Raw genomic sequence first — 22,603 nt, forward strand, 5'->3', positions numbered from 1 at the left:
ATTGAATGAATACTTGATTTACTTCAACTACACTGACACAGAAAATAGTTTTATAAGACAACAGGGCGAGAATGTGCACAAATTAATCTACTACCGTGGTCTTCAGGTCAACACAATGTAATACATACCACATTAAGCACCTTGTTTAGGGTTTTATTTCTTTGACTGGTTTTAGTGCATTATCCACTTGAAATCTTTTGAACAAAATTCCTTGGAGTCCATTTAGTGTGTAACCGTTAATACTTGCTTCTGGTATCAGCAGGATGAGATTTTCACTCTGCAGCGGACTGTGCGCTGATATGAAACTTCCTCGCAGATCGAGACTTGAACTTGGGACGTTTGCTTTTCATGGGAAAGTGCTCTACCATTTGAGCTACCCAGACACGACTCACACCCCATCCTCACAGCTTTACTTCTGCCAGTATCTCGTCTCCTAACTTCACAGTGAATCGAAAACTTTTTTGTACCTTACATTATATCCAGACAGAACAATCAGTTGCCTTGATGCTTGAAGTGTGTGATGGGAGAAACTCATTCATGCTCCTCTTTTTGAGTGGAAATACTGCTGTGTGCATATCAAAATAATTTGGTGCATTTGTGAAAAATAAAAGTAATTGTTCCTACATAAAGTGGATAGTGCCCAAGCAAGTACATTCATGTACAAACTCTAGCACCGCATGTGTTCATGGTGCCTGATTTCAGTAGTGACTCATGTAGTCAAACATTCAACATTTTTAAGATTCACATCAGAATCAGCTGACAGTGATTGCACCAAGACCATATTCTACAACTTAGCAGTATGTTTTATCATTCTCTCATTAAGAAAGACTGAAATTGTGGAGAAAATACTTCTGCTATTTATGCAATGAAATCACAAATACTAACAAAAATATCATCTTTATTTCCAACACTATACAAAATACATTAATTATATGACTGTATAAAGCATATACATTTAGTTCATGTTTGCAATACAAACCATAGGTTGTGTAAACACAATTACTAAATCTTAATCTTACATCGGTCTTTGGCTATGTCACTGTTTGTATGATATTCATTCAGTAATACTAACAGATGGTGCTGCTCACCCATTTTCTTCCTGCATAACAGATTATTTTTGTACTATAAGGTAAACAAGTTAAAACTCCATGCTGTTGTACCATATCATTGTTAACAATAGGGTACAGAATTACATTCTATTAACAGTATGTAAAGATCATAGTGGGCCTGACAGTACAAAATATACAGCTTAATGTTAAATTAGTATGGAAAATAAAGATTTTTGTACAAAATTAATATAAACATTTTTCAGTATCTTCAAAATTAAATAATAAAAAACCTATAAGCTCCTTAGAAAATACAAGACAAATTTTACAACTCATGAACACATTCACATGCAACAATGAAAAATCTGCAATATTTACATCTCACCATGCATGAAGAAATTTACGAGAACAGATATAAATAGCCTGCAACACAGACAGTGCTATTAATTCTCAGAACTATACAGATTAAATTAAATAATGCATTTGTATTGAGAACAAATGTAAGAATTGGTATAATGAAAGCTATTTGAGCTTTTGTAAGATATTGTCTTACTGACTAACCACAACAAAGCTTCCACTTTTAACATACTAGAGAAAATTGACAGAGAAGAGCATACAAAATTTTCCTTCATTTTACATAAAGATAAATAAAATTCATAAAAATTCTTTTTACTTCAATATTCAGTACAGTTTACATCAAAGGATAAAAATGATACATCCAGTACGCAGATTTTCATGACTAACACATTCTACATAGTTCCTTTCACCTAGCAAAATATGTACTGGCAGTTTTTTTTCTAAAATTTTTGTAAATACCTGTTCATGTTATAAAATCTTGATTATGTTAAATCAGTCTGGTTACCTCAAAAGAACTTTAAAAGACCTTTTTCAATTCTTAATGTAGATTATATTTTGTTGTGATCCCAGTTTTTATGTTTGTGTTATGGAAATACAAGTACATAGGCCTCAGATTAGGCAGCTCATAATGTGTGTCCTGTACCACAGTATAAAGTAGTTACACCTGATTTTATTAAAGCAGCACAATAAAAATGGAACATGTTTTTGCAAACTGCACATTGTGTTACCATAGCCAACAGTATAAAGTAGTTAAACCACATCCAGCACTAACTAAGCTCTACAACATTTAAATGCACTTTATAAATATATAAATCACACGTTTAAGTAGTTTGTATCAATATGAATAATGGATTTGTGTTAACATGCAAAGGTCGTTGAAGCACAGATCACAGCTTGATCAGTATTTGTGACAGATGACCTTGAAGTGAAAAACATGCTTTAACATCACCACAAAGGCACAGTTAGTGAAATGGTTTCACATTCATTCAGACAGTTTTGAGTGGCATTCAAGGGTCCACACACAAGGATTGCTGCATCTTACTTGGAATTAAGATTATACTCTGAGAAGTGTAAAATATAACCTTTGATGTGATATACAGTAAAAAGGGCAACCTTACAGAAGACATTTTTTAAGTTCATTGTAATCTAATGTACTGTCATAACAAAAGTGCTGTCATATTTATTCAAGTGATACCTGGGCATTATGTGATTTCCCTGGGCTAAGGGATTATGAGCTCTGTGATGTAAAGAGACCTTGATAACTGGATACTGAATGATGTGAATAGATTTTTAATACAGCATTAAAAAAGTTCTAAGTATGTTGTTTGTATAGAAGTGATTAGGACCCTGTGAAACAAGATCACTCATTAGGAACAAAGTCATGAGACTCTAATATCTTTGAAACTGATACACACAAAACTTCAGGTGGCAACACAAGCAGTAACATATTTTATGTTGTCTCTTAGTTATATGAATTGTAATAAAATGAGAATTCATTGAAATCACCTTGTTAACTGCTTATTTGTTCTGAAACATTTTATTTTGCTAATAATATGGGCAACAGAGATTACATTTTGGAACAAGCAGTAATGGTTGTCTTAGTGGATGAAATGTTCGGTGGTGAAAAGTGAGCTTAAGGCCTCAAAAAGTAATCGAGATACTTTTAATTTATTTGCACCATTCATAATACTGAGACAGCAACTGAGTTTCTGTAGTTTCAGCCGAGTTGCTGTAGTTTCAGCCAATTAGGCATAATAATGTTTTACAACCAACAGGAGACTACATAACATAAAAATGCTTCCAGCATATTGCATTCGGAGGGGAGAGCATTATAATCACTAATGTATTAGTTGAGGACTCATAGTGGTAGGTGATAGACAAACAGGGAAACAGCTTGCCTGAGACTGACAAGTACGTAAAAAAATAAGCTGCTAACAATTCGAAGTGTGCATGCCTGAGGTTTGCAGTAGAAATGATTCTAAATATTCTCATTTTAGCATTATGCACAAAATTTTTATTTGCAAAAGAGAATCAATTACTGCAAGAAAAAGAGTGATAGTTATTGCAAGAAAGCATTCTTGTGTGATTCATCCAACACATGACAAGGTGTATCACATGTACACTGTCTGTGAAAATAAATAATTACAGTAAAAAAGAAGAAAATTTTGATTGAAGGAAATATTAGACTGTGACTTAAGTTTTGGTAAGAAATCAGTAAAATGAACACAGAGCAGATTTGAATATCAGTTTTTGGACAAGCTGCTGGTGTGGTATAAACATACTAGGCATACATAATACATTCCTGGAAAAGCCGATAGAATGTGTTAAAATCAACCAGTCACTGGTAACCAATCGATCAACAGCAACATTTTACTACACAGAACCTGAAATTCACGTTTACACATGCCTCCCCCTTTCCTCCCCATACTTTCCAACCATACAAATTAATTTTACATAAAAACAACTACCATTCATAAACATTTCACCTGTAACATTAATTTAAATATTTAAATTCACACAGAAACATACAACATATAGACAGATATCACAAACTTACATTTTTTAATAACAATCAGCACAAATTACACAAGGTTGACAAAAATCACAAAGTTTAAGGAAGGCCATCCTTGAGTCACTTATCCAGAATGCCTAGGCATTGCAATAATGTCCGTATTTGTGTAGGTATTATCTACTGAGATAATTTTTGAGCCAGGAATAAATGTCATCCTCATTGTTTTTTACCCAGTGTATATTAAGTTGGATTGTTTCAAGGCTCTGCATCAATGAACGACTTCCGGAACCAACATTCATGTCACTGAAGAACTGTGAAACCTATGAGCAAAGAAGCAGAAATAAATTCATGGAATTGATATATCTGAGAACAGTGTCTACCAAATTCATTCTGAAAATGTGTGTCATTTTCTGATGGGGGAAGAGGGGCAAAGGAAAGGTGAAAGCAGGTAATAGTGAGTTGTTAACAGGTGTTGCAACTTAGAATATCAAGTGCATATACTGAGTATAGAAGAACTCTGTGAAATGTTCCTAACCTAATACACAGGAATCAGAGAAGATTAAAATGCAAATGAGAGGCACCTAAAACTGTAGCCAAGGGCAGATTTCACCACTCAGTGGTGAAATAAGCTTCTGAGCATAATACACCCCACTTAGTGGCTGTTTCACAACCTACACCATCTGAAAGCCACCTGCATCCCCTTCCTGAACTAAGACATAATACTAACTTCTCTGAACTATGTAGATCTGACTCACCTTTGCAATACATCAATTCAGCAATCCTTTTGGCCTTGGTCTCCACTAAACCCTCTGACACACCAACCTCCACCCCTACCTCCATCGCACTCAGTTTCATAATTCTATGCACACTCTTCTCTCTGCAGCTTCTCTCTTCCTTTATTCCATCTCCCCCTCCCAATGCACTGTGTGCCAGATGCAGCTTTGAATACACCAATGCCACATTCCTATCCCATATGCTTGCTGCCTTCCCCTCCTATCGACACCCCCTCCTCTATCAAACTTCTTTTTTCTCCCTCGCCCACTCCACATGACAGTATCCCACATCCCAGTTGATCTCTATTGCTGGTACAGTGTAGTTGGCCAGGGAAAAGTAGTCCTGTGCATGTGTTCCTTTTTGTTTTAGACACTAGTTAGCACTGAAGGAGGACATCACCCAAAACTTCAGAAATGTTTTCATTCTTTGTTTTTTCCACCAACCACTCAATGTCTCAACTATAGAGTGTGTTGTTACTTTTACTCTTTCCATTATTTATATTCCACCCACGAATTACAGTCATTCCAATTGCAATCATCAACAACAACAGTCATTTGGCCTCCTCCAGACTTATTTATCCAAGCATTACAGTGTTCAGCTATATGCTTTCACACTGCTTCTGCAAGTATTCTGTCACAATTAGGCAACTGTCTCTGTCTTTTTATCTCATGCTGTCATACAAAGATCTTTTGCAGTCCATCTACTACCCATTTATTTGGCTTGAAATGTTTCTTCCTACTTTTCTTATTTTGGTGATCGCTGTTGATAGGTGAAAATTTATTAATGGATCTGTAGAATTTTTGTAGGTAAATTCTTCAAAGTAATTGCAATATATTTATCGGTTGCTGTATTTCTTGTGCCGAAAGGGCCCTGCTCATCAGTGCCCCTTTAACAGTGTATCACCTCTTCTTAATGGGCTGTTTCTCCTTTTGCTTCAAAAGATGCTGAAAGAGACTTCTTTTGTTGATGCACCACTGGAACAACACGCCAAGATCGTCTGAATTCACTGTATTGCCTGTAATACGGAGTTCTAGATGATGACAGACTGACTACATCTGCATGTAATTCAATCAGACAAGAGAATGTGTATCTATCAGAGTCCATCAAGACAATAACAACAAGTGCAAATATATTTCAGTATCATTTGTTCTCTGGTGAGCATTCCTTTGACATCATGGAGATCACATTCTCTTTATGCCATTCAACTGTGGCACCTGAGAGCAGATAATTCCACCCAGCTAGTAGAAGCTTCCATTTGCAGCCCTCCTCACTGATAGCACAGGAACTATACAACTCCAATCTACACAGACCATAAATCACCTCATGAAAGTGAGTTTCTTCTTACTTACTAATTACCTTAACTTATGAACACCTTTTGTTGGCCAATGGAGAATAGGGAGGGGGGCCTCTCATTCCCAGAATGACACGTCACAATTCAGGCTACATATCCCACCTATGTCCATTTATTTTCATTACAGTCATTATTAAGTCTTTCACTACTCTTTGAGTCCAGATACACCTCTTAGTTAAAAACTCTCCTAGTAGTCCTTGACTTGCACCTCTCCATTTATTGCAGAGTAGATCCCAGTTTCTAAATTAAAGTCCATGTCCCCTTCCATAACTAAAAAATAATGAACACACTAATAAGAAATTCTTCATTTCAAACATGTCTGACGCTAGTTTGGAAACTTCTACTTAGTTCATAAAAATAATCCAGATCAATTTTACTTTTCTGCATCTTTCTTTTGCTGTCCTTTCAGTTGTTGTCTTTAGTTGTCATCTTCTCTATGTAAATACACTATCGCTCAAAAGTTTTCTAACACAGTGCAAGTAAGATAAAAAAGCTAGTTATCAGATTCAAATATGAATTAGCTATATTGTTTCCCCAGTGTCACAATTAATATAATGTTTAAGAGTAGTGGTCTACATTTTTAAAACCGAAATCGTTCAAAACATAACTTCCCATTGTTATGATGTTCTAGTTCCAAGCATTGCACGCCACTAATTTTGTAATGTGGCATAAGATAACCTTTCCCTCAGATGATGGCATTTGTCACACAACAACAAATCTGTAAACATGGTTACAGGTAAGAAAGGGGCATGTAGTTACGCATGAGAAATCAAAGAGTTAACTTCAGTGAGTGCTGTGTAAACACCAATAATGGGACAAAGAAAGGAGCTTTCAACAGAAAAACATTCTGCAATCGTGTTTTTATGTGCAGCCGGTCTTATTGTGTGACAATTAACCTGTCAAGAACATATTTCCTTGGGATGTGTCCATTATCTCTTGCAGAGGAATGCGGATACTGTCCAAAATATGGACCGATCTTGAAAGGATAGACAAAAAGTCACATAAAAAGTGATGAAAAATATATATTAGTCAGAAGTAAATGTGATTGCTTCAAAAACAGCGCCAGTTTTAGCAGCAGAACTCAATCACAACAGAGAAAAGCCCTGAGTGTAAGTACTGTAAAAAGACATCTTCAGGCAGTGAACCTTAAAGGGGGTGTGGCATCTAAGAAACCATTACTGACAGCTATTACTAGGTAGAAGAGTCTACACTCGGCAAGACAACATGAAAGTTGGGCAGAAAATCAATGGAAAAAAGTACTTTTCATTGACGCATCCAAATTTGAGGCGTTTGGCACAAAACAATGCAAGTTTGTTCACTGGTTGCCAGATGAATAAATGTTACACCGATGTGTATATCCAACATTAAAGCACAGAAGGGGTTCCCACAAGGTCTGAGCATGTTTTGGAGGTAGTAAGACTGGTGAACTTTTACAAATAAACAGAACAATGAAGAAAAAAGATTGCCGTCGCATTCTACAGTATCATGCAAAGCATGTGGAACTCATTTGATTGGCAAGGGATTCATCCTACAGAAAGATAACAACCTAAACACACTTCGAAACTGTGTATAGTGTATTTGGCAAATTCAGAAAAAAAGAAGGAACTGAAAAATATGGTCTGGTCACCCCTATCCCCCAACTGTAATCCTATTGAACTGTTTTGGGATCACTTGGATAGACCAGTTAAATTAAGGTCTATTACCAATGTTCATCACCTCTGGACCATACTACTAGAGGAATGATGGCATATCATTGAGGAAACCTTGAAGAAGCTGACATCAAGAGTTCAGAGAAGTGATTAAAGCCAAATGAGGCTACTGTGAGGAGAGTAAAATTTGACTACATGTATTTAGTTTCAATAAAAGATAATTCCAAATCTGACTTATGAGTATTTCTAACATTTCTGGTTCCAATTTGCATTTTTTCCTGAAAATCACTAATATTCAAAATCTTTTGAATGATAATGTAAATTGAAGTTGCCTCCTAGCATCTGCATGTGCATGTGCATGTGCAGTCACTGCTGTAGAGATTTTGATCTGGTTCGCACTCGTGGATACACTGATTCATGAGGAATGTTGTATGTAATTTATAAAACTTTTGCACAAGTTGTCTGGATTATGAGGAATCAAAGTTAAGTTGTGGAAATGATGTCACTGTCGCCTACTGAACAGCCACCATAACTCATGACAGCGGCATTACCATGAGTTAGGAGAAAGCATGACCAAACTTACAAACGGCCTGATGGTCTAGTGAGAGGGCATTTGGTTGGGAACCGATTGTAGGACTGAATCCTGGCTGGGTCCACTTTTTTCACACTGCTTTTTAACTTAACATTCACCTCTTAATAATGTGGAGGAGATTTGCCAGAAACTAACATGAATTTGTTCCCCTGTTACACTGTAGCTCCCCTTTTCCCAGCTTGACAACTGGTTAGGGATATGCAAGTCATGTAAGTGACATCTAACTAATTGCAATCATTTCATAAAACTGCATTAAAAAAAATTGTGAGTCGAAAACGTGGGATTTTCAATTATTTATGCATAGATTGAAACAAAGCAGTGGATGAAGGTATACTGCATTTTATATAAAGAGAGTTTTGCAACAGTGCAGCAAATGACTCAACTTTAAGCTTCCTGCTTTCCTCGAGTCAAACATAGATGCAAACCCAATTCTCTGCGTTGTGCAATGAGACATATTATTAGTTTGGACACTTTCAAATTACACATAAGACTGAGTGAGAAAGGAATTTAGACCTTTTAAAGATCGTAAAGACATGGGTAAAATCGTCTTGAATGGACTTAAGGATCTCTTGCAGAGGAATGCATAAGATTTCAAAATAATCCTACAGAAGGTAGAGAGGCTCACTTCAAAACATGACAATTTCAGACTTCCAATTTCCCACCTCTCAGATTACCAGTCACAATTTGTACTCTTAATTCACTGAAAATTCTTTTAACATTGGGCTGTGAGTTGTTCAACTTCGAGGTATTGTAATGAATATGACCAATAATGAAACTGTTATGGGGTAAAGTCAGTGTTGGCATGCCAGTCGGGAATGACAGAGAAGAGATGGCTGTGAAAAGAGGTCAGCCAATCACACGCTGACCAACTTCCCTCCAGGACGACAACACGACAGCAGTGGCCCCTTGGTGAAGAGGACATAACCGTTACACCCGACTAGTGGCAGCCACTTCACTAACTGATGCATCGTAGCCTCTTCATTACCACTCTCTACATAGCACAGACTTGCGTTTGTCTATTGTGAAGAAGACTGATTATTTTGTATGACGCCATTTGCTTGCAACATACCTATAAAAGTTAAGTATTTGTACTTGTCTTGTTGTAATAAAACTCATTACATGAGTTGTTCACTTGTTTGTCTAGCGAACCGAGTATCCAGGATTCCTAGACACAACAGAAACAATAACCACTTTGTCATCAGGCTGTGATGTAAGATTTACTGTTTTATAATCAAATATTTGTAATCAATAGTTTCCCTGAAATCTTTTGAGAACACTTGCATAGTGAAAAAACAGGTGAATCCAAATTGTGGCATTTTACTTTTTGTGCTTCAAATGAAACGTTTTCTGAAAAAGTACTTCAGCAACTCTGCTCTCCTTACGTACAGGATGTTCTTTCAGCAGCACAACAGGTGACTCAACTTTCAGCTTTCTGCCTTCATTGGATCAAACCTCACACAGATATGATTCTTTGTGTGTCACAGCAAAGCAGTCTCGTAAAAGAAGTTGGACAAAAAAATTGCAGCGGTCGGTCAGTTCCAACAAGGCATCACAGTGCTAACTAAAGCTACCAGTAGGAGTACTGTAAAATGACCTTAACATGTAACTTATATGTGTACTTTCGTACTTTTTCTTTTATTTGTGCCACATCAGCCAACCTTTGATACATATTGTATCACACACACACACACACACACACACACACACACACACACACACACACACACACACACACACATTTTGTATACAATATTTACATTGGTTTGTAAACATATTACTTTAATCATGATATGCTCCCATCATTGCCTTCAGATGTCACTCTAAACACCAATTGAATATGGAACACATTTCATTCCTCCAGACAACTTTCCTGGTATGCACTGCTTACATCGTGTAAGTTATATGAAAATGGTGATATTCATTTAACATTCTTCTCTAAATTTTATTCGTGTCCCCCAAACAAAATACGCTAAGCAAATCAAGTCATCTGGAAAAAAATGCACCCGTGCAAATTTGTACGAGGTCACTAGTAAATACTGAAACCCTCCAAGCGCTGCTATAATTGTGTCATTAATTTGCACTGTTTTCCTTTCAGTATGTTGATTATATGTTATTTTAGTTTCATAACTAATTTTTCAGGCCCACTTTCAATCTTACATTATTAAGGTCTTCCATCATTTGTAAAAGTTTATTTGGACAAAAGACAAGGATTACCATGCCTTTATCAGAACACAGATGGTGCACGTAAGTTTCATCAACTCTCATTCATTCTTGTTTACTCTAAATTCAGGGAGTTGCATTTTGGTACAGATACATTATTGACAAAATTTATAGTACACACACAAGAATATGGTCCACACAAGCTTATCATAGAATATCTGAAAGTCAAGCAACAAAAATGAAATCATAGAACAAACATAATTCAGTGATGTACACTGCAGCCCATAAGGGCATTGCATCTCTGTCACTCCCAATTTCTACTATTACTGAAATGGATGTGGCATCCAGATTGTTTGACGGTTGGTAGAGCGGAAAAGATTCTTCCAGTTTTTTCATAGATTCATCATGTGATTTATTTGGTGTCCACTGTGGCTTGTCCGGTTTGCAGGCAGCAGCATGAGATGTGCAGAAAGCAGGTTTAAGATAATAAAAATCATGGTTGTGCTACAATGGCTTCGTGGGTCTCTTCTCGTTTCAGCTAAGAGCTGTATTTGACCCACTTAATGGTGATTGGAGAGACCTGTGCATGGTGGCATGCCTAGCAAAAACTTGGTTACATGTCCAAAATATAGGAAAAATGAAAGGGTTGTAAGTATGCTGCTCTCTCAGTATAATTGGATATATTTAGTGAATGTATGAATGTAATTTTTGAACAAAATCTAAAGCCTCAATAAGATCATTAGGCATATTTCTGAAGAATTCACTGGGTAATCAGACTGGTTTACCATAGAACAGTTCGGCTGCTGTGGCATTAAGATTTTCCTTGATGGTAATGAAAACACCCAGTAGGTAAATTCACATAGTTTCTGTCCAACATTGTGAGCCATGACATTGTGAGCCATGACACCTTAGAGAGGCTTTTAATTGGTGATGGAGACATTTAACCAAACCATTTTCTGTTATATGATAAGTTGCACTTATAATACATTTCGTGCCTACGAAAATAGCGAGTCATTTGAATAGACATACTCAAATTGCTTCCCTTGGTCAGTGGCAATGTGTAGAGGCATTCTGAAATGAGCAACCCATCTGCAAAGATGGCTGCAACAAGGCAACAGATATTACTATGATCAATGGCAGGCCACACATTGATGCACAAACACTTGTCACAAACACTCTGTCCATATTTAACCACACAAAAACTTGTTTAACCTGCTTTATTGTATTCTGAACTCTGTGATGGGGCAAATCATGCAGCAAGTATGCACACAGTTTTTATCTGTCTGGAAGTTTTGACTTTATCAATAATTGCATCTACACAGGAAAGGCTGTCCCTAGATGCATCCAGTTCCCTATCAACATGGATGATACAAGTAACAATCTGTACTACACAATGTAAATTTTGCAGTTGACATGGCAATGATTTGTCTGGCCTCTAACAAAAAACATATATAGTGGCTTGTGATCAGGGATCAGCCTTCAAGCATATAGTAAAATTTCCTTATAGAGGCATAACCAGCATATAACTTGTGTTCATATGTTGACCATCTCCGTTGCAACAGAGATAGTTTCTGACTGAAGAAAACCAGTGTTGATCTATCCGTTGTTGAAGCGCAAAACATATTGCATCTGTAGACACATCAACCATCAAAATGAGACACACTTGTGGAACATGGTATACTAAAGTGTGGCCTCTGCAATAGTACTCTTCACATCATTAAAGATGGTTTCTGCTTTGCTAGTCCACTGTAATTTGTCACTTGATTTCAGTGAACTCTTAAGAAGTCATTCAACGGAACAGTGAGAAGAGTATCATTGCACACAAAGCAACGATAATAGTTAGCTGAGCCAAGGAATCTTTGTAACTCACAGACTGTTACAGGCTGTGAGAAATTGTTTATGGCTTCCATTCTACAGTGCAGTGGCCAAATTTCTTCGGCATTAATGGTATGACCAAAGAATTAAACTTTTAGTGCTCCTAACTTGCATTTTGGTGGGTTGATGACTAAATCATATGAATGGAGGCGAGTGAAGGTTTGATGTATATGATCCAGATGTTCTTTTTCAGAACTGGATATCACTAAAAATTCTTCAATACAGATGCACCCCAAGTCAAGACTGCATGTGCCTTAATCCATAAAGCACTGAAAAGTTTTGCACAGCATTGCACAATCCAGAAGGTAGTCTAGTCAATTTGAATAGGCCAAACTGAGTACAAACAGCTGTTTCAGTTATGTCTTCTACAGCAATGGGTATTTGATATAAAGCATGTACCAAGTCTATTGTTAAGAAAATGTGGCTGCCACAGATACTGAATGAGAGACAGGATACCAATCAGGACTCGTTCCGGTGTTAATTTGCCAGTGATCATGACATGGGCACCATCCATTTGTCTTCTTTGAAACGATTTGAATATGTAAGGTGCAGCTGCTGTTTGGCAGATCACAGAATAAAAGAAAATTCCTGCATCACTAACTAACTTCAGTGCCTCAGGTGGTAAATGATGAAGTCAAGTGTGAATCGTTGTTCCTTGTGTTGTTAACTGCTGTAAAAGCCTTAAGATGGTTAGCTGCTGAGTGATCTCTGGGAACTATCTAAGGAGTTACAGATATAGAGAATCACCAGTGATCAATTGTACGGCAGTGTTTTCTACATAGTGTAAATGCCCACTAAGTTAGTTGTATCAAGAAGTTGGCAGTAGTGGAGGTCCAACAGCAGGCTGAAAAATGATAAATTTTATGCTCCAAGGATGTGGTATGCAATATCTGCTTTATCTGCCACTATGAATTGTCACACAAACTCATGATGAAGACTGAAGTTCAGTGAGAGTATCACACAACCATGTGTCTCAATTGTGTAACCATGAGCAGCAAAGGGGCAACATTCATCACCACTAGGGCAAGGTAGCCAAGAAGATGAATACATTGATACATTGGCATCTGTGTCTACAAATTGCAATTTCATATGAGGTTCAGTGACAAACAGTTGGCAGCTGGCATCTGAGAAGCCAGTTGCTGTCATTACTTACTTCTGAGCACATCACCCATCTCACATGGGGAACAGCATTGTTGAGCTTCTGAGCCAAATCACCTGTGGTACCAGCATACGTTTTCAGCTGCAGGCAAATGGTGGCATTTCCTCAGAGAGCATTAGCACTGTGACAGGCAACTGGGATGTTGTTTCTGAAGAGTGGTGACATATAAAATAAGCTGAGTGATTTATGCCTAGCCAGGGAACTGTCTGATTATGGCAATAAGGCTGCAACGTATCTAGGCGGAGACACCTCGCAGTCCGCTGTTTGTGCTATGCTGCTGAATATCTTCTGTGTCAGGTGGTAAGCACAGGACCCAGTTGATTTGCAGAATGCTTCCATTAACGGCACTGCTAGCCAGCAATGCAGCAATTGGGAAGGCATATGATCACTCATCCTCTCTGTGTGGAGGGAACTTTTCCAATTGCTTGGCTTCAGATTGAGACAAACAACTGATCAGATTGTTTTTAATGGCAGTGTATTTTTCAGCACTTGGAGGTCAGGCCAAGATATCCGAGACTTAGTGTCCATGACCTCACTGAGAGCAGCAACGACTTAACTATGCTTCATTTCACTGGAAGTTGTGTGAGCTAACACAAACTGACTTTCAAATTGTGCAAACCATAAAACAGGATTTTCTTGCCAAATTCTATTGAGTTCTAACCCTTATATGGTTTATGAGAGCATTTGTAGGTACGTGATAGTCGATGCTGAATTAGGTTGCCTCATATTTAGCCTGTAATGTGGCATGGCTCGAAGCATCACAAAAAGTGGCACATTTCAATATCAATACTTTACTGACAACACTTATACACTTGAAAACATGAGCAACTCTAGTTAATCACAGAATGTCTGAAACTCAATGAACAAAAATGAAGTTTATTCTTAAACTGGATTTAGCGTATTTGTTGCAGCTCACAATGATGTAGTGTCTTTAGCAATTTTCAAGGGACTAGAGCTTATCAGGATTGTTGATTTATGACTCCTCTTTCAGTTCTAAATTTCCCACTATCATGATGAATATATTCTTCAGTATATCAACACAGCATGAATAAATGCCTTGCTTTTCAAGAGCTGGTAGTACAGATTTTGTTGAAGTTGAGTCAAAACCTTTCTGAAAGTTTATGAATGAGAGTTACCCTTCTTTCACATTGTACCACATTGTCAACTGACAACTGGCACACAGTCACATAGAATATCTTCATAGATGTGTGATTAGTTAGATCAGTTTTTGATTAATAAAAACACACAACTTTACACCGGGATGCAAATGTCTGATATCAGGAAAGTATCATCAGGTGAGCCACAAAAAAAGCATAACAAGGTCATTAATGCTCTCAATGCACATAAAAAAATTAGCAGTTAGGGTCAGTTGTACTGTCCGACTGTTACATGATAGAGCTGTTGTCCAAATAAAAGTATCATTGGATGATGTGGAAAGACTTGTTCAAGGAATAGTAGTTTTCTTTAACTGTATGTAAATGCAAGTTAATGGCCAGAAAGAAGTGAAAGAAGCCGGTAATACCAGATTAGTAGTAAACTTTTGGAGCCTCTCACATTTTCCATCTCATATCAGTATGTAGTATCACAGTTAGAGACAATGTAAGTATTGTCTATAACTATAATACTACATATTGATATGAGATGGGACTTACATATGAATCAGTTGCTGGGGAAACAAATGGAAGAATTATATTTGTTTGAAGGGTTCTGGGGAAACGCATCTGTATAGAAAATCACAGCCACGATGCTATTGTGACTAATTATAGATTAAACAGACAAATTATAGATTATAGAGTATTGTTCTAGTATTTGTAGTCCTTATGAAGTGGTAATGACTGCAGAATTGAACGAAGTCAAAAGTATGCTGTTAGGATCATAACAGTTTGGTACAGACCACATGAAAATTTAACTGAAATGTTCAGTGGAGCTTAGATGTGAATCTTTGAAAGAAAGGTGGCGATGTTTTTGTGAACACCTGCCTCAAATTTAGGAAACTGTTCTCAAGAAAAACAATTTTGTTGCTGCCATCACATATCTTTCTTACAGATCGTGAGAATAAGATAAGGGAGTTTAGGATGCATACAGAGCCACACAGTCATATGAGGTCTGTTCAAAAAATTCCGGAACTTCGTCCAAAAATTTTTTCTACCTTGTATTTCACTTATTGTGGACTGTCTCCTTTGAAATACTCTCCTCAACAATTGATACTCTGCTCCCAATGCTGTTTCCACTTCTGGAAACAGCCTTGGTATGCATGTTGCTGGATCGCGCAAAGCACCGTCTGCAAATTTCCTTTTATTTTGTCTATCATTGCAAATCTTCATCCTTTCAAAGGGGCTTTCAACTTTGAAAATAAAAAGAAGTCCACAGGAGCCAGGTCTTGAGAGTATGGAGGATGAGGCAGCACAGCAATTTCGTTTTTTGTGCAGTAGTCACGCACCAATAGGGATGAATGTGCAGGTGCATTATCATGATGCACGAGCCATGACTTGTTTCACCACATTTCAAGTTGTTTCCTTCTCATATTCCTGAAGGCATAGCAACACGTCCTGATAGTACCACCAATTAACAGTTTGTTCCTGTGGCATGAATTCATGATGAACTAATCCTTCAAAATCAAAGAAAACTATCAGCATGGCTTTGACATTTGACCTGACCTGACGAGCTCTTTTTGGTCTTGGAGAACTTTTCCGGAATTATTGTGAAGATTAAACTTTGGTCTCAACATCATAACTGTAGACTCGCATCTCATCGCCAGTTATGATTCTCTTAAGAAACATCTTGTTCTCATTTGTGCGATCCTTGAGCTCTTCACAAACTGCTAGGTAGAGGTCTTTCTAGTCTTGACTCATGAGGCGTGGGACAGATGGCAGCAACATGATGCAGTGCAAGATGCTGTGCGAGGACTTCATGACATGATTCAACTGAAATGTTACATTCTTCTGCAATCTCTCAGACAGTCAGTTTTCAATTGGCACACACAATTTTGTTGACGTCACTGATTTGGGTGTTATCAGTAGATATCGAAGGGAGTCCTGAACAAGGGTCATCTTTAACTTCTGCCTGGCTAGTTTTAAAATGTGTGAACCATTTATAACATTGAATGTGGCTTCAGCACCTATCATCATAGGAGTCCTGCATCATTTGATGTACCTCTGTAAAGGTATTCTAGAGTTTCACACAAAATTTAATGCAGATGCCGTGCTCCTCTACCTCTGCCATCTCGAAATTCACAGCCTAGGTGACAACATTCTACTCAATAAACCACCAAACAATAACTAACAGACATACGATAATGAAACTTACAGCAGTTACACATTAAACAAAGGTGTGAGCAGGGATACCAACCACATTCACTCCAACACACCACTGGTGCAAAATTACGAACATTCAGAAATTTTTTGAACAGAATCTGTATTTCTGTAGTTAAATCTGTAAATAGGAGGACAAAAAACTGATACAGCCAGTACAAAGTACACTCTGCTATTCACAGCACAGTGGCTTGCAGAGTATGCAGATGTACTCATGACATACAAATCTGAGAGCAGAATCGAACCTGTTATTGACATTAACTTGTGGCGAGAAAACTGTGTTTAAACATTTAGTATTTTGTACATTGTCTGGTCACCTGCTTAAGCTTTAAGGTTGGAGGTTACACTGTATTGCAGAATACCTGGATTATATTTTTTTGACTGGAATACTCTCTTTCAAATTCTAAAGGTGGCAGGGTAAAATACAGGGAGCGAAAGGCTTTTTACAATTTGTGCAGAAACCAGATGACTGTTATGAGTCGAGGGGCACGAAAGGGAAGCAGTGGTTGGGAAGGGAGTGTGACAGGGTTGTAGCCTCTCCCCGATGTTATTCAATCTGTATATTGAGCAAGCAGTGAAGGAGTCAAAAGAAAAATTCAGAGTAGGTATTAAAATCCATGGAGAAGAAATAAAAACCTTGAGGTTCGCCGACAACATTGTAATTCTGTCAGAGACAGCAAAGGACTTGGAAGAGCAGTTGAACGGAATGGACAGTGTCTTTAAAGGCGGATATAAGATGAACATCAACATAAGCAAAATGACACTAATGGAATGTAGTTCAATTAAGTCGGGTGATGCTGAGGGAATTAGATTAGGAAATGAGACACATAAAGTAGTAAGGGAGTTTTGCTATTTGGGGAGCAAAATAACTGATGATGGTCAAAGTAGAGAGGATATAAAATGTAGACTGGCAATGGCAAGGAAAGCGTTTCTGAAGAAGAGAAATTTGTTAACATTGAGTACAGATTTAAGTGCCAGGAAGTCGTTACTGGAAGTGTTTGTATGGAGTGTAGCCATGCATGGAAGTGAAGCATGGATGATAAATAGTTTGGACAAGAAGAGAATAGAAGCTTTTGAAATGTGGTGCTACAGAAGAATGCTGAAGATTAGATGGGTAGATCACATAACTAATGATGAAGTATTGAATAGAATTGGGGAGAAGAGGAGTTTGTGGCACAGCTTGACAAAAAGAAGGGACTGGTTAGTAGGACATGTTCTGAGGCATCAAGGGATCGCAAATTTAGCATGGAGGGTAAAAATTGTAGAGGGAGGCCAAGAGATGAATACACTAAGCAGATTCAGAAGGATGTAGGTTGCAGTAAGTACTGGGAGATGAAGCAGCTTGCACAGGATAGGGTAGCATGGAAAACTGCATCAAACCAGCCAGTCTGGTGGTAAGCTATTGAACCTTTGAAGCTGTGTTCTTTAAGATCGATCACTGTTGAAAGATAATTTTGAGCAGAAGTTTTCAAACTGACTGATGTAGTGTGCGTTTGTGATTTTTAATTATAATTACACCTATTTCATCAGATTTTCACACAGGCACTAAATAACTTGACACTGTGTGCTCAAACATCAATCTCATGAATGCTGTGCACTTCATATTGTTCTTCATATGTAAATGATATTAGATTTATTAATCAATTAGTTGTAATGCTATTGGGAATATCGGATGGTTCAAGACAGTTTATATGGTTCAAGACAGTTTGTCTTGATGATGGAACAGTTCATTTATAATTTTCAAGGTGTGAGGTATCACTCATTTTACTTACATAATACTGATAGATTAAAAAATCTGCTCACCAAATGGTGCCAGGAGATAAACAAATAAAATATATAAAGACATGGAAGCTTTCAGGGCCAGTGGTGCCATTTTTGGTTTAGGAGAGAGAAAGAGGGATGAAGGAAAGGGAATGGTGAGATTCAAGAAATGGTGGAGTTACAGAGAAGCTGCCCAAAATCGAGGGTTAGGGGAGTCTTACTGGACAAAGACTGCACCAGATGAAATCTGAGAACCTGTCAACTTAAAGGTGGAAGACAGGGTAATAAGCAAGACAAAACTTACTTAAAAAAAAAAAAACACTGTGCAAGAGTCAAAAGAAGCGGAAACCTAAATGCCTTATACATGGTACGCAGGTAAGGGGATGCTGAGCACTCAATAAGTCCTAGAAGGAAAGATAAGGAAAAATAAAAGGGAGCAAAGGAAAGGAATAGTTACCAAAAAGAAATGCTGAGACCACAGAAATGAATGTAAATTTAAGGCACGTGGGTGGTGACAACCAAGCACGTGTTCCAGTACTGTTACTGCCTGTGGAGCTGTGAGAGACTGGTGTCAGGGAGGGAAAACTATATGGCATGTATGATGAAGCAGGTACCAAGGTAATGACTTATTAACATTTCTGGAAGGTGATTATCAACAGCCATAAAGTAATCTATAAAATGCATGTTTGACTAACCTAATGGTGTAAGCCACAACATTACATTTGTCAGTCACGAATACCAATATATGACAGAGGACTTTTAGAAGCAAACATACTAATACCAAGTATACACAGAGCAATGCAGAAGAGAAGGTCAGGACTATAAGTATTACATTGACAATGTAATATTTACAGTCCTGATCATCTCTTCAGTACAGCTCTGTGTACACTTGGTATTTGCAGGCCTACATATGGGGGGAGGGTACCTGGTGTATCTGTTCCAGGTGCAAATTCCAGGGGGTGCCAAATTCATAATCTTGACAAAAAACACAGAGAGCAGCCTTGTTTTGCAAAGCGCCTAGCATCCAGCACAAGTTGGTCTATTGATTGTTCATATGAGCTCTAAATACTTTCCTGATGGATTTTTGAACATTTTTTAACAGGTTCTAAGTTGATTTCTGAACAAATCATAAATTGATTTTTGGATGCAAGCATGGTGTACATGACGTCTCCGCTAGGAGAATCCCCATCGCATCTAGCAATAAAAGATTTCCCTGCAGACAAAAGGGATGGTGGTATATGAGCTGAGCTGAATAAAACTGAACAGGTGAATTCCAACTTCTGTTTGTTTATGTGGTTGATTGGGTGTTCGAATGGTCAGCACTGGTATAATTACTAGCGAAATCCATAGATTCCGACTTCCAGAGTGGAAATAAACAACTAACAGGAATAAAAAGAAAGATTACATATTATCTTCTTGGTGTATCTAGGAAAATGAAATTCTGACAGAAAATTTTGCCAGGTCGCTGCATTAGTAAGGGCCAGTTGTGCAAAGTCCAGTTAGAAGCCACGTAAGTTCTATTCTCAGAGTAGCATGGGATACACCTTGTACGAACAGGTAATAGTGCCTAACTGGAGAATAAACGCAGGGTAACTGAACCAGTGATTCTGGCAGGGTTAGTGAAGTTAACTGAAGAATAAGTTTTGACAATGGCAGGAAGAGTTGCAGAATTAGTGATGACAAGATTGGTTGTTAGAAAGAGGAAGGAGAAGAAACAGGCATATCACACAAATTACATGGAAGAATATGACGATTCCAAATTTGTATAAAAATTTTGTGCTATTGTATTTCAATCTCATGTTTGAGAAACTGGAGTATTTGAATGACATGGGAATTATTTCCTAACATAAAACTTTTTGCTTGTAGTAGGCCTAATAGGCATATTATACTGGTACTTCATGAATTTATTCTGTTGTGTTATTTATGTAAATGAGGTACATAAAAATGGCAGTTTGTGCCAAAACAGTCTCACTTATTTGTCATGTGTTACAATTTCTGCAGTATTAGAAAGACACCACACTAGTGTTGGGTACTACACATATTAACAGCGTTTTCATCATTACACGATGACATTTTGATTTTTCACGTAGCAAAATGTTTGATGAACTTTGATGAGGTAATAGATTCTTTCACAGAAAGGAAAGCACATCATGTAAAGGTGTAGCAAGGTTAGAGAGAAAGAAATGCCGGGACCTAAGAAATGTGTACCGTACTGTCTTGCTTGTGTCTTGTCTTTTCTGGTTTTATGTTTCCTTTATTTAATTTTGTGTCACACAAAAGAGAAAATTATTAGCTAATAGGCAATAAAGAAATTTTCTGAAGAGTTCTTATTCTCCCGGTCTCAAATAATCCCACTCAGTACTCAATGCGATTTTTTTTTTTTTGTTAACGAGGGTAGGGTGTCAAAATGGTCAAGTGGGAGAGGCACCACAAAACATTTTAATTTCCACTGCTCTGAATATAGGTTTAACAGCTTCCATTACAAAATATACATGTCTGAATTCCACAGAGTGAAATACACTGCTCTTTGGCACATTAAACCAAATAACTTGTCTTACATTTCCTTGAACATATATGTTTTGTTATCAAACTCTTCAGAAAGATGTGCATTACAGAAATTTTCGATAAATCAATTTTTTAAAAGTTTTTGACATCCTATCTCAAATGGTCAAAGGGGAGGGGGCACCACAACAAGGTTCGGAAATATCATAGATCTGAGGCTGGGTATTAGTGTGCTTGCTTCTAAAAGTCCTGTGTTGTAACTGATATTCCTGATATGCACTACACATTATTTAAGTAATGACAAATACAATGTTGTGGCTTAAACAATTTTAACCCTTATTCATAAAGATGGTCCTTGACTGAAACCAGCCAATATTTGGGTTTAAAATAAAAGCAGCTGATGGTTGAACATTCATTTTATACATGTAATGACTTATGTTGTAAAGCATGCTTTGTAACAGGATATCGTGTGTTATCTGTATACATTCTCTGCCTATGCCCATTCACCCTAACTGATACCTTTGTAATAGCTACAGCAATGCAGAAGGCCAAACAGTGTTTACATAAAAGCTGGTGCCTGATGTGTCATTTCACAGGTGGCTATCCCTTTTATCACATATATTTTGCAAGTTACATGGGTGGTGTATCTGGTGACAGGAGGGTGCACTGAGCTAGCCTTACAGCAGGAACGGCCACAGAGATAGAGAAATGGGTGCAGAGCATAGGATTTGAATAGGATATTGTGGAGATTAGGGAAAAGGGGTGGGGAGGGGGGGACTAAAAGCTATTCTAGGTGTGATGGGCAAAATGTCAGACAAAATGGACCTCATTTCAGGAGACAATTTTAGGAAGTCATAGCTTTGTCAAAATAGCTGATTAATACATCCAAAACCAGGATAGTACTGAGTGACAAGAGGTGTAATTTGCAGCTGTTTTTTTGGAGGGATCAGTATTACCAGGATAGGATGTGCTGGCCACAAAGTCTGCTTTAGAATTAGGCATGTGGGATAATTACATACATTGAAGACTGTGATGAGAATGACTGCTGTGGAGTCTGCATCTGAACAAATGTTTTTTCCTTGAATGCAAAGGAAATGTAGGAGGGAATGTTTGAAATGTAAAGAATGGCAACTGTCAAAGTATAAGGACTGTGTATGTTTGTGGGTTTAATGTGAATAGAAGGAGTATATGAAATGTAATTGGGAGACTAACCTTGAGTCTGCAGTATCTAAACCAAACTAGGGGCTGAAAGCTTATGGATCCCAGGAAAGCCCCATCCTAGGGACCCATGAAAAACTTGGCTTAGGAAGGAGCCATCCTGGTTCCCATAACTGTACCCCTCATCTCTTTGCATGTCTGCCCCTCAAAGGTAAAATAGTTTTTTAAGTATAAGAGTGATTAAGGTGAGCAAGATATCGTAAGTTTGGAATAAAGTGAATGCTAGTTGAGATCACGTTCACCAACATACAGATCATGTGTGTGGGAGATGTTAGTAGAGAGAGAGAGATGCATCACTAGTCACAAGCAAGGCGAGTGGTGGGAGTGTGATGTGCA

General features: G+C 37.6%; 1 protein-coding gene across 7 annotated transcripts in view; it reads right to left on the reverse strand.

The window, feature by feature from the left end:
• Nucleotides 1–878: 878 nt before the first annotated feature.
• LOC126365777 (glutamyl aminopeptidase-like) overlaps nt 879–22,603 on the reverse strand; it is a 790,794-nt gene continuing 769,069 nt past the window's right edge. For all 7 annotated transcript variants that reach the window (XM_050008333.1, XM_050008334.1, XM_050008337.1 and 4 more), the window contains one exon: nt 879–4,235. In XM_050008333.1, the coding sequence (XP_049864290.1) occupies nt 4,089–4,235 (147 nt within the window). In that variant the 3' untranslated portion in view covers nt 879–4,088. The remainder of the gene's footprint in view (nt 4,236–22,603) is intronic.

This window comes from Schistocerca gregaria, chromosome 4, assembly GCF_023897955.1.
Source record: "Schistocerca gregaria isolate iqSchGreg1 chromosome 4, iqSchGreg1.2, whole genome shotgun sequence".
NCBI lineage: Eukaryota > Metazoa > Arthropoda > Insecta > Orthoptera > Acrididae > Schistocerca > Schistocerca gregaria.